Source organism: Dipteris shenzhenensis, chromosome 6 (assembly GCF_047967505.1).
Source record: "Dipteris shenzhenensis isolate YYH24624 ecotype China chromosome 6, Dip_SZ_1.0, whole genome shotgun sequence".
Classification (NCBI taxonomy): Eukaryota; Viridiplantae; Streptophyta; class Polypodiopsida; order Gleicheniales; family Dipteridaceae; genus Dipteris; species Dipteris shenzhenensis.
Window position 1 is genome coordinate 55,105,608 of NC_141601.1, and position 12,616 is coordinate 55,118,223.

At 38.2% G+C, this 12,616-nt stretch overlaps 1 protein-coding gene across 2 annotated transcripts; it reads left to right on the plus strand.

Moving 5' to 3' along the window:
* Positions 1–513: 513 nt before the first annotated feature.
* Positions 514–5,072, plus strand: LOC147901368 (F-box protein At2g26850-like). Of its 2 annotated transcripts, XM_087376298.1 has the most exons (6): positions 514–1,113; positions 1,871–1,950; positions 2,398–2,576; positions 2,965–3,042; positions 3,471–3,661; positions 4,727–5,072. In XM_087376298.1, the coding sequence occupies exons 1-5, from the start codon at positions 676–678 to the stop codon at positions 3,656–3,658; spliced, it is 963 nt and encodes a 320-aa protein (XP_087232424.1). In that variant the 5' UTR covers positions 514–675; the 3' UTR covers positions 3,659–3,661; positions 4,727–5,072. The 2 variants fall into 2 exon arrangements, with proteins under 2 accessions (XP_087232424.1, XP_087232425.1); XM_087376299.1 differs by lacking the exon at positions 2,965–3,042.
* The last annotated feature ends 7,544 nt before the right edge of the window (positions 5,073–12,616 follow it).

A 12,616-nucleotide genomic window follows, 5' to 3' on the forward strand; every position in this document is an offset into this window, starting at 1 on the left:
CAATCACAACAAGGAGAGTCAATGAAAACTCTTCAATGCAGAATATGTAAGCCAATAACAAAAAAGCCAAATTTTTGAATTTAAAAATTGCTGAATTACCGTCCGTTAGTGTACGGCTGAATTTGAAAAAAACCCGAATAAATTTTGTTGTGCCTTTAGAATACCGGCCGATATTTTGATATGTTCGTGTAAAAACGGGCAAATGTGTATATGTAACCGGTCAGGGCAGGCCAAAAAAAACAATCGGTTGAGAAAATTGCACTCGGAATTAGAGAATGGAATCGGAAGTTTGAGGCGTGGAAATCGATGATGAAGATCGGGAGCAGCAAAAGCTTTGATTTGGAGACGGCACCAGTGATTGATTGATCGAGCAAGCTTTTCTTGTTGCATTGGAGCATCATCTGTTGCTGCTGATGATGAGGATGCTCCTGATGTTCCGCCATTGAAGGAAAGCTGCCATGATTTGACGACGGCAGGAGTGATACAATCGAAGTGGAAGCTTTTCTCCAATTGGATACCCCTCCGTTGAGAACAACAATCATTACATGACCAGCTTGCCTTGCTCTCCATCAGATCGATAATCCCTTTCCATTTCGCATGTTCTTGCTGGAGACAGTTTTGTCGAAGATTGTAGCTTGAGAAGCTAACCGACTAGCATCTCTCAGACTCGCAGCCATGTTCCTCAAGACGAGATGCAGGAAGCAAGTGCAGAGCGTCGAGGAGATTGTCCCGTTTTCCTTTCTCGACCTGCCAGAGCTCGTCATCGAGCGCATCCTCAGGCTTCTTCCAGCGGTCTCCCTGTGTCGCATGGCGGGTGTCTGCAGAGAATTAAGACGAAAATGCGGTAGCGATCATCTATGGCAGAATCTCTTCATGGAGAAATGGGGCAATCTCGTGGGACAGAATGTCTTCAGAGCCTGGCTCTGTAGCTTGGCGTCCAACACAGGCGCGCTTGCCGAGAGATCTTCAAGGTCAGATGCGTGCAATTGCGGTTTTTGGCCCTTCCCAAGTATCCAGGCAAGCAGAAGTCTCCCTCGTTGCACTCTCAAGGATTTTTTCGCCGCACTAGAATGTGGCGAGTTCTGGTTCGCTGCACAAGTCTTCAATAGAGAGGTTTGTTCTCAATTCTTACAATTACCTGCAAGCTTAAGATTGTGCCTTCTCCTCTATGCCCGCAGGTCATTAGAAGACCAGAAAGGACCATAAACCTTGCTTCTTAAGCTTCGAAAAACACCTTAAGAGAGATTTTTCTGTTTATCACTCGATCAAACAGAGCCTCCCGATCCCCAGATTTTTCGTGCTGAGGAGCGAGAAATCTATGCGAGAGAAGGAATGCCATGTGAACAATCTCTACCATTTAGTAACACCATACAGGGGGCTTAAATTTGCACTAAATCACAATCTTCCACTACGTTTTATAGGTTCTTACAGACTTGACGTGACTTGAGTAACATACAAAAAACCTGTCAGCTTATGGTTTTGCGATTTCACTGTGGTGATGGATTTTGATGGACAAACCTTGTCAACATGTTCATCCGACATACTGTAAAATCATGTTCACAATGACCAAGAAAGCCATGCTCTTTTTGTACACAAGTCGTTAGTACACACACTACTCTCGTATCTGGCACTGTTCTGATTTGGAGATGCTCGTTTTGTTTTAATAGCCTTCACATTCTCAAGGCCCACTTGATGAAAACTTAGTCTCTTTTTTCTCTTTTTTCATGCTATGATTCCTTTTTTTCGTACCGTAAGGCCAGGCTGACCAAACCCTGATAGAGCCTGATAGCAGTTGCTTCCGTCAGTTCATGTGACTTTATTCTTTATGTTTGAAGTATGTTACGATACAATTCACTTGGAAATTCTGCAGAATGGGCATGCAGGCTTCATGTTATCATGCTATGATGCAGAGATCTGTTATGAACACACTACCAATGCCTTCCGGGCAAGGTTCTCTCTCTCTCTCTCTCTCTCTCTGTGTGTGTGTGTGTGTGTGTGTGTGTCTGCGTGTGTGTCTCTTACATGTCTGGCTGACTTGGGAGTCTCTGTACATTCTCCAACTTTCTTGCTCTTTTCTGTTATCACCTTATGCAAGATGTATCGAGCAATCTAGTTTTTGGATTTTCAGCTCTATAAGTATCTACTGGAAAATTTATGATATAATCTCTCTCTCTCTCTTCAATATGTCTGACTTTGTATTTAGTATCTGTTTCGTTTCAAGTCTTATGTCTGGTGGCCTTTCGATTACAAAGTCACTTACATATTCTGACAAGGGCATTGCCTATTGCTTTGGTTGCCTCTCAGCTGGGTCATGAATTTCTTCCTGGGCTTTTATACACACTGAAAATTTTCCAGTTGATACGAACATATTTGTTTGTTGATTTGTTGTTTGTGTAGGTATCCCCCACATGGTGCCCAGACTGTTGTTGTAGAGGAGAACATTTCATGGGAGCGAGTGCGGGCAAATCCTGTTATTACCACAGCTTATGAGTTGCATATGACAGGGACCCTTGATGACCTACTTCCTGGTGACCATGTGGAAGTCCAATGGAAAAGGAGCATCGAGTTCCCTTTTGGTAGGTCCATGATCTCAGATAAGTTTTTCCCGACTATCTTGGTGGTTTGACAACATATATTGATGGTATTTTTTGTCCTTTCCCATTTTTTTGCATGTTTTTATTATGCCCGTGGCACAGAGGAATTGTGTTTGAAGCCATATGGCCTTGCCAAAATTTTACAGCTCTTAATTGATTAGTTGCAAAAATTGTCCCTTTATTGGGGAGAGGTTTCTTTATCTGCCTGCTTGCTTTTTTGACTTATTCTAAAACCTGCGAGTGGTTTGCTCTGCATTGGTGAAAGAAGTTTTTCCTACTAATTGTTGTGCTCAATGCTTCATGCATCTCAAATCATGGGGTTAAACATATAATCTAAGTTGCAATGCTAAAACAATCTATTTGAAATCAGGATGGTGGTATGGGATGGTTGGACATGCTGAGACCTGTAATAATAGAGAGAGGGGATATTGCTCCTGTCATGTTGAAGGTGAGATCAAAGACCATGTGTACTTCTCTGTAGCATCAAACAAACATGGGAAATATTGCATATCATCTTGTCTGTGTTTCTTATGAATTGGAATGCAAAATATAGCTCAACCTGAGCATGACAAAGGAAATATGTACTTCTTAATGAAAAGCCTTTCTCCCCCTCCCTCTTTCTTTGTGTGCTAGTGTGTGGATGTGCAGGCTTTGCATTGTTTTGCTTGCACAGTTATCACCTTGGACATCATAAATTCTGTGATCGTTTTCAATCCGAAAGTCACTGCAATGATGTGGATGATAAATAACCTGGTAGAGAAGGCATTACATGTCAAGATCTCTCTTATTATTATAGAACCTGAATTTTTCATATGGAGCAAGCACTTAACGCTAACAGGTGAAATTTGATCATCTCTTCTTTTGGGCATTTTGAAGATGTTGTGTGGTTTCAATTCAACCAGTACACCCAAGATTCTCAATGGAGGCGGGCAGCAATAAAGAGGAACAAGGTCTTTGAAGAGGGAGATGAATCTAGGGGTTTTTATGGAGGCATCAGAAAGCTACAGAACCAAGAGGAAATCTCAAAGTGGATGCAACTGTGGCCCAAAGAATACCTAGAATAACATGTTAGTCTCTCTCTCTCTCCTCTGTGTGTGTGTGTGTGTGTAACTGCTGATGTTTCTTTTTATTTCGGATGCTGAGTATATGGTGTCCACACGATACATTTGTTATAAACATACCTGGGTCCTGAATGGCTTAACCGTGGGTGTCCCTACATCTTACCCTTTGAATGGATTGATGGATTGTTGCTAGTCCTATGTCAACTCTGGGGCCCCAATTCTTCATTCATTCTTTCTGTTAAGTTGGGTATTGGCCTTCGGGCCCCAGATAGTGGAGGGCTCCTCCTAGACAACTCAATTTGGCCTGCAGCACCATGGTTGACAGTACCATCGCGTCCGATGCGTGCCGTTTGATATTAGTCCGGTACTAAAAGAACAACAAAATCTTGAGAGTACATTCGATACCAAAAAAAAAGACAGATTTTAGAGCTTTAAAGTAGATACTTGTACAAGCTTTTAAAACTTGTTGAGACTTGATTCTTGAAACACAAACATGTTACATAGGTGCTTGATGGAGATGGCGATGGAGATGCTTGATAGTTTGTGGGGATGGAGAGAGATGGAGGGGGAGATAGCTTGAGCCTTGTCACTTGATGGAGATGGAGGTGGAGAGGGGAGACAAGAGGTAGATGCTTAGGGTGAGATCATAGTGAGGGGAGAGATGGTGTAGAAGGAACTTTGCCATTTGGGAGGCCCAAGACGGTCAGATAACAGTCAGTGTGGGAAACCCCCCCCCCCCCCCCCCCCCCCGCCCCAAAAAAAACAAAAAAAAACCATGCCTGGACGTGATGGGATGGGACAGTGCGCATTGTATAGGACATCATGTTCGACGGAAAAGGGCAACCCTGTGCCACAAAAACTTAGTACGAAGACCTCTGTATAAATGGATTGTGTGGGTGTGTGGATATGCATGTGAGGGCATTTGTCTATACTATGATCTACAACGAACGTTGGGTCCTGATGATGTCTGTGGGGATGTCATAGTAGTCAGTCCTATACATGATAAGGTTTATGGTTTTCAACCTTGTGGCTGTCATGAGATTGACACTGAAGTATGTGTTGTGTTTTCAGGGATGATCTTGGGCATGTTCTTGGATTCATGTAGATATATATATTTCTCCAAGAGGTTGGCTATCAAGATGCCCTTCTTACGAACTATTTCTACCTTGAATGTATGAACATACTTTTGGCAATGGCTGCTACAACCAGTTTTGTATGCTATGCTTGATTTCAGTTGCCGTGACTTTGTGTCCAATATCTTATGATCATTATAGAACTGATTAGTCATTGATATGTACCAGGCTTTTGATCAGTGGGGATTGTTTTGCGGGCAGATTCAAGCAGCTCTGATTTTTCCTTGTAATGGATTCCCTCGAGGGACTGTACTACCTAATATGAGCTGGATATTCTTCTGTTTTGGCATTGCTCCTCCTTAGCACTGTGATCTTGAATATTACATGCATTTAATGCATTGTTATTTCTTGGTTATAACGACTCATGAGTCAAGATTATCTTGGTTATAATGAGTCATGAGTCAAGATTATCTTAATATGCAAAACTGTTGTTATCCCTTGTTTTCTCGTGTTATGCCACGCACACACATGTGCACGCGCTCGCACACACACGATTACAATGTAATGTTGATATTGATATGTTGTTTGCATGTTAAATAACAAAATAAATATAATCTTATAATAATTATTTTTTAAAATGTGGGTTTATATTAATATAGAGTCAACTGTATTTACAATAGTCAAAAAAGACCAACATAATAATTATTACTCGCAAAATGGACTATTTGTGTGTAAATAATTCTCCTCTATTACTTTTTGCCTATAATGACTAGGAACACTCAACCCTAAATGCACAGAAAACAAAGTCTTATAAAACTCTTTTGAAAAAGAATTATATTTCTACTAGATCCTCAACCATTGCAAAATCTTTGGACGTAGCTACTTTAACCTTCCACTTTTTCCTTTTGAATAGAACCTATTGTGTCAAATTGAAGTCTCTCACTACACCTTAGTCTATGCTATCAACAGTTAAAAAGACAAGAGTAGTATCCACATATTAGGTCATAAACAAGGAACTTTCTTAAATGCTATCCACTCCCAAGCACTGCAATGTCTATTGATGTCTTACTTTAGCAATTGAAGATGCCATTACATTAAAGTAATGAATTGAAAAAGCTCTATAACTCCTTAGCAAGTGTACCTAGCATCACAATTTGTAATGTTCCTAGAAGTATCCATATCATGCTTTGGTACCATTCATGAACATAAGGATTGTAAGGGGAGCATGACCAAGTATGTGGGCCCCATCCCCATATCTCTTGGTCACTAACAAAGAGAACCAAGCCTATCCTAAAGGACTAGCATGTTGTACTACCAATAACAATCTTAATTTTCCAACCTACTTCTCAAAAGTTTAGTTAGTGCAACTTGATCAAAAGGCCATCTCTATATCCTAAAGGTCTAGCATGTTTGTTCATTTGTTAAATTGTTTGTTTAATTCTAAATGTAGAATCCCAAGAGAGGTGCTCTAGGATATGCTCGATTGTATCCTTACACTCCTCTCATCTAAGGTCCTTTCCCATTCTTTCAAGTATATAAGATTTCCACAAAGTCTTGTGACATAGGCTTTTGAGAATCCATGGAAAAGTTCACTAGTGGCATCCCACATCTGAACATCTCATAAAAATTTACCCTATTTAGTGTTGAAATTTTGGAAATTATGCTTGTAACTTTTTGCACCAACATGAACATTCTTCATAAGGGTCTAAGAGCTTATCTGATTTCTTGTTATTACAAATGTAATAATAAATATGGTTTTTGCCAATGATGTTGATGTGCGTTTATTCTTCATATGGGTCTAACAACTTATCTAATTTCTTGTTATTACAAATGTGATAACAAATATGGTTTTTGGCAATGATGTTGATGTGAGTTTATGGATATCATGATAGACACAACCATGTGAAGACTAAGACTTTGAAGCTAGAAGACCCTTTCAACCTCAATTGTAGTGTGGTGGTCATCCTTTGCATACTCTACATGTGATATATTTGCTTTCAATTTTCTTTTGCTTGTGATATTTTATCTAATCTCAATTATTAAGGAACTTAACTAGGCTTCATGACTTTAAGCATGGCATTGTTTAGCAAGGCTCTATTAATAAGTTTAATAGTAGCTTATGCTTCACATGCCCAAAAAAAATTCTTATAAGCAGCAAAGGCTTAACATGGATGAAGTTTTTAGATGTACAATACTTGATCATAATTCAATGTTCCTATAACTTATATTCATTGAAATCCTCATCAAGGGAATTCTCAAAACCTAAGTCTTTCCTCATTCACATTGGAGAAAAGAAAAACTCTTAATCAAATGTATTGATTTAGGGCATCTTGCTCCTTCTTATGATTCATCTCTTGTAGTTACCTGCGAGATGATCGAATGTGTTGAGAAAAACAACAATTATGTCGTGTTATTAAGTCAAAATAGAGGCTTATATGTTTGACAAGTCAAGCTTATGGTTATCATATCGCCTAAGTTACAATATACATTTTTACCAATATATTACAACTCCCACTCTTGCAATCCCTCGCCCAAAAGCATATTCTTACTTTCTAAGAAACTGTTGAGAAGCAAGGTATGCCACTCCCTCCCTCTCGCTCTTTCTTTTTTCTAATGGCCTTTTAAAAAAATTGAGTTGTTTGAATTGCATTCCCCCCAAAGAATTATCCCAAATCTTTAGGATCTTTTGTGGAATGTAAGGGATTTGAAAGGTGGAGACGGAGATCATCCAAATGTAATGTGTTATAAAATGGTTCTTGCATAGTTGTTTAATCTATCCTAACTTTTGAGTGCATATTACGTTTAGCTGAATTGGCATTTCAAGTTTAATAGAGAGTAGGTATGGTCTACCATTGTTGACCAAGTATATGTATGAAGAAATTATTCATGCATATGCATCTAAGCTCTTAGCATTTAAGAGTGCTTTTCACATTTATTGACATGGAACTTCAAGTTGAATAAAGCATGGATTGTATACAATTATTTGAATGTGACGTGTTACAAAATGGTTCTTATATACTTTTCTAAACTCTCTTAACTTTTTAATGCTTAGTGGATTGGCATTTTAAGTCAAATGGAGACAATTGACCACATGAGATGTGTTACAAAATGGTTCTTGCATACTTGTCTAAACTCTATCAACTTTGGAATGCTTTTTACTCCTCATGAGAGCATGTAATATATGCAATTGGAAAAATGTGATGTGTAATGAAATGGATCTTGCATTCTTTTCTAAGTTCTCTCAACTTTTGAAAGCTTTTCACTTTTAGTGAAGTTTCAAGTTGAATGAAATGTGGATTGTATGCAATTAACCACATGTGATATAATTTGGTCTCGAAAAGGATCTTTCACACTTGATTAATATTTTTTAACTTTTGAATGCTTGTTCACTTCTATTAATTAGCATTCTATGTTCATTGAAGCTTTGATTATATGCAAATGAGCAAAGGTAGTATGTTTGATTTTGCAAAGTTTCTTGCATACTTGTCAAATCTTTTTTATCTCTTGAATGGATTTTATTTGTAATTAAATGACAATTTGATTAAATGAAATATCTGATTGTATGTAAATGACCAAATGGCACATTAGGAACACTCTGTAAATGATGACATGGCATGTTTTTCCCTTAGCTTTTCTCTAGCATATTTTAGTTCCTTGAAGCTTTAATTATATGAAGATAATTTATTAATTATATATTTTAGAACATTCTTCTTTTAATACATTGGTATATCTCTCTTACAAAGGTATTGTTTTGGAAATTGGTGGCCTGGCCATTGAGGAGTGAAAAAAATATTGGCAATCTGTGCATTATATGAATAGAGTTTTTATTTTAGAAGAAAGATTCAGTAATATGCTCATGATATTATCTTGAAAAAATCCATTGAATAGATACATAAAAAAGGACAAATTTATAAATACAATTATATATCACTAATTTATAAATAAAACTATAGATAGTCTCTCCTTATTGATGAGGAGTATATAACTCATACCAACTTGGTGCATATTTTTAATGCACACCATTATGGTCATAATTATGCAAATTATATCACACTTTGTCTTGAAAAAACTTTGTTGGTTGAATCGTGTTTTATTCATTGTTGCTTCAAGCTTGAATCTACAATTCGTTACTTTATTAATTATTATTAAATTAAGGAACTTGTGCCCAAATCAAGGAGATGCTTCTAGTTTACATAGACCTTTGTACAATCTTATGTGCCCTAGAAATACTATAATATATATGCATGAATTAGAATTTGAAAAGATTTGTTTGATTAACCATGTTTATTTTATAGGTCATCCAATCCTGCTATTGATTCTTCTCTACTTTGCTAATATCTTTGGCATTGACAAGTGCTTTCCTAGCATTCATTGTGAGTTGGTTTGCATTGCTTGTTATCAATTTACTTCGTTGGCTAATGTACAGCAGACCATTCCCCAACAAGATCACCAAAAGTATTAACATGTAGTTTCATTCATTCATTCGTGCACTTAGTTTATTTGTGTTATGGGCTTTGCAAGGTAAAGTGCCACTTCTAGAATACCTAATGAAGCTTTCATTTGAGGTGATGTAGATGTGAATTACCAAATGTCAAGGGTCAAATAGGAGCCTAAATTCAAGTCAGGGCACAAGCCTTATGGTTTTCTTGGTTGGCCAAGAGCAATCAGTTGTAAAACAATACATAGTGTCTACTCTGTCTACTCAGATGGAAGAGTTGCACAAGAAGCTTAAGGGAGAGATTCAAGAGAAGTTCAAAGGAGAGATAAAGAGCTCTTTAGGTACATAGGTTTAGAAGGAAGTAAAGGAGCAAGCTAAAAGGAAGCTCAAGTCAAAGAACATAAGGATCGGAGGACTACCAGACAACTGGAATGTAGCAGAAGATAGTGGGAGTGAGACCTTTGGAAAACTCAGCAAAGCCCTACCAAGAAATGGGTGGGGAGATGTAGAATTTGACATTGGATAGGAAGGAGCTCACACAATTCTCACTTAAGTTTTGGAACGAGAGAGGAAAGATCATAGATCCTTAGACCAGTCTAACAAGTTGAAAGGACTTCCAGAGGAACTCACAAAAACTCAGCTGAAGAGCAAAGCCTTAGAGCTTGCAAAGGTGAAGGCGGCTAGAAAGGAAGGCAAATGGGCTATCTACTGAGATGGCAAGGCATTGATCAAAGACTTCAAAGGAAAACCAATAGTCCCTCAATCTATAATTGATGTATGGTCTTCATTTGCTCTCCCTTTTCTATTTTGGTTTCTCAGATGTACTAGTGGAACCAGTTGTAATTGGAACTTTATGTGATTATCTATCTCTTGAGACATAATATAACTCTACTCAAGATCTAAGGGATTTGTAGTTTGCAAAGGTTTTTGGCAAGTCTGATCAACACTGAATCCTTCCTTTTCTACATGCTCTATTGGAAGTGAATCAACTTGGCCCGATCCAAGAACTCTCTATGTCTTCAAGTGGAACTAGTATCTCTACCTATGAAAAGAGAAGGAAGTGAAACGGAAAGATGGTCCAAACCCACTAAAACTAAACAACAAGGGGTGAGACAAAGAATGCAAGCAAAATGACATGAGAAGGAGCAAATGAGTGTTGGAAACATCAAACAAAGAATGCAAGCTGTAGATTGAAACCTTGAGTGCCGATTAGGTCACTTAATGTAGATATATAGCAAAAGGGCTGCAAGACTAAGAAACATACAAAGAAGGGATCGCAAGGCTATTGCTAATAACTAGGTAGTGTAGGGTCCTTAGATCCTTTGGAGTGTAGGACTTCGTAGGACACTCAAAATCCCCCCCTCAATTCAAAATCTGAGGAGAGAGAGTGATGACAATGCCAGTCCTAGAAATACAAAGCAGCTCCTAGAAAAGGGATTTGTGAATACATCAGCTAACATTGTGCTTGTTGGGAAGAATTGAAGGGTCAATTCACCATGTTGGACAAGATCACGTACATAGTGATATTCATCATCACGTTGGACAAGATCACATACATAGTGATATTGTATGTTGATATGTTATGTTTTTTTGAGGTTGCATCCATTTTTGTTGATGCAAATGCATCCGTGTGGTTATCGTTGAAGAGCTTCTTGTTTCAAAACTTGATGCCAATTTATTCAATGAGTTTCAACAACCATACACATTCCTTGGCGGCATGGCAGAAGGAGTTATACTCATCCTCCATAGAGGACAACACAAGTATTTGGTTTGCCCACGGAAAGAAGGCCTCCTGCAAAAGGAGAGAATATCTAGTTGTGGAGCATCTACCGTTTGTGTCATCAGTCTAGCAGAGTCAGCATAACCGTGCAGCTCAGAGAGGGTACTATAATATGTGAGGTCATAGGATGAAGTGCCTTTGAGATAGCCTAAGATGCAATTTGTAGTATAGCATGTTGTGTGCTCGGATCTTTCATAAACTGTGCTAGCTTGGTGATAGCCATGTAGATGTGAGGCCTTGTACACACCATGGCATACATCAATGAACCATTGAGACTATAGTAGGGAACTATGGCCTTGTAGTTGCACTCATAATTTGTGGTTGGATTGATGTCTTTGGTGAGTTTGACATTAGGATCCATGGGCATCTGAAGTCGCATAAATCAATCATGTTGTGCCATTCTAGCATATGTTGAATATATCTGTGCTAATTGGAGTCAGGTCTTGGCTCATCCACGATTATGATGAATTTGAATGTCAATGCAATAATGAAGGGGCCTAGAGTTAGTCATAGCGAATGTAGATGTCAGCTCATCTTTGAACAACTCCATGCATTGTAGATCATTGCATAGTACAATGACATCATCAATGTATAAACTACAATGACAAGGAAGATACCAAGAGTGCAGTGCCTATTTGAAACTATAAAGGACTTTGTGATGTGGAAAACGATACCAATTGTGTGTGAGAACCCTCGTGGAGGTTGTAAAAAAATTTCCACGTCTAGATCGCATGCTTAAAGGCTATCTAGACATCCCAATTGGTGAATGTGCAAAAAGGCTATCTAGACATCCAATTGGTGAATGTGCAATTGTTGAAGAGTGCCCTAGACATCCGATTGTGAATGTGTAGGTGTTGAAGAGTGCCCTCGGCAATGAGAATCTGAATAGAAGAGATTTATACTAGTGTCAAGGCCTTCCTTTTGTATGAATCCCCTAGCCACGAGCATGGCCTTGTATTGTGATATTTGACTGTCAAGGGAATACTTGATTTAAAAAACCTATTTCCTATTGATGGTGCTATGGCCTAGTGGTAACGAGGCCATATCCTAAGTATGATTGCATTGAATCGAGAGGAGCTCGTTGCCCACCACTGCTTCCCAGAGGGGTCAGTAAGTAGAGGCCCTCACCTCAAGGATAGTCATGGGCTCATGTGGAAAGACAAGTGCCTCCTCATGTAAAGAAATCTAGATATCCAAAAAATCATATAAATTTTCTTGGACAATAAAATTTTGTCAAAATTACAATGTTTTCCGCCATTACTCCTTCATTAAAGCTCATTTCTTAGAGGTTCTCTTGATACAATTTTTTCTAAGTGATGTGGTATACACTTCCGGACTGAGTTTACTCAAGGAACTAATTTAATGTGATTCAAAGAAGGTCCAAAATAAATGATCCATATGAATGATTCTAGTCAAATGATAATATTCATGCTAAGAAATAGAGGGGAAAAAAGTCAAAGCTAGAAATAAAGTTTTCAACATTGCCATTTGAAGCACATATAAACATTGTTGATAAACACTCAATGATATCATTTTATATGATTACAAGCTACATTAATGTCTATGTATTTTCCACCCTCAAGAAGAAAAGTAAAATTACATCATTAAGTAGCTACCAAATATTAAGATCTAAGAAATCACAACCCTAAAGTGTCATGAGAGAATTGAAC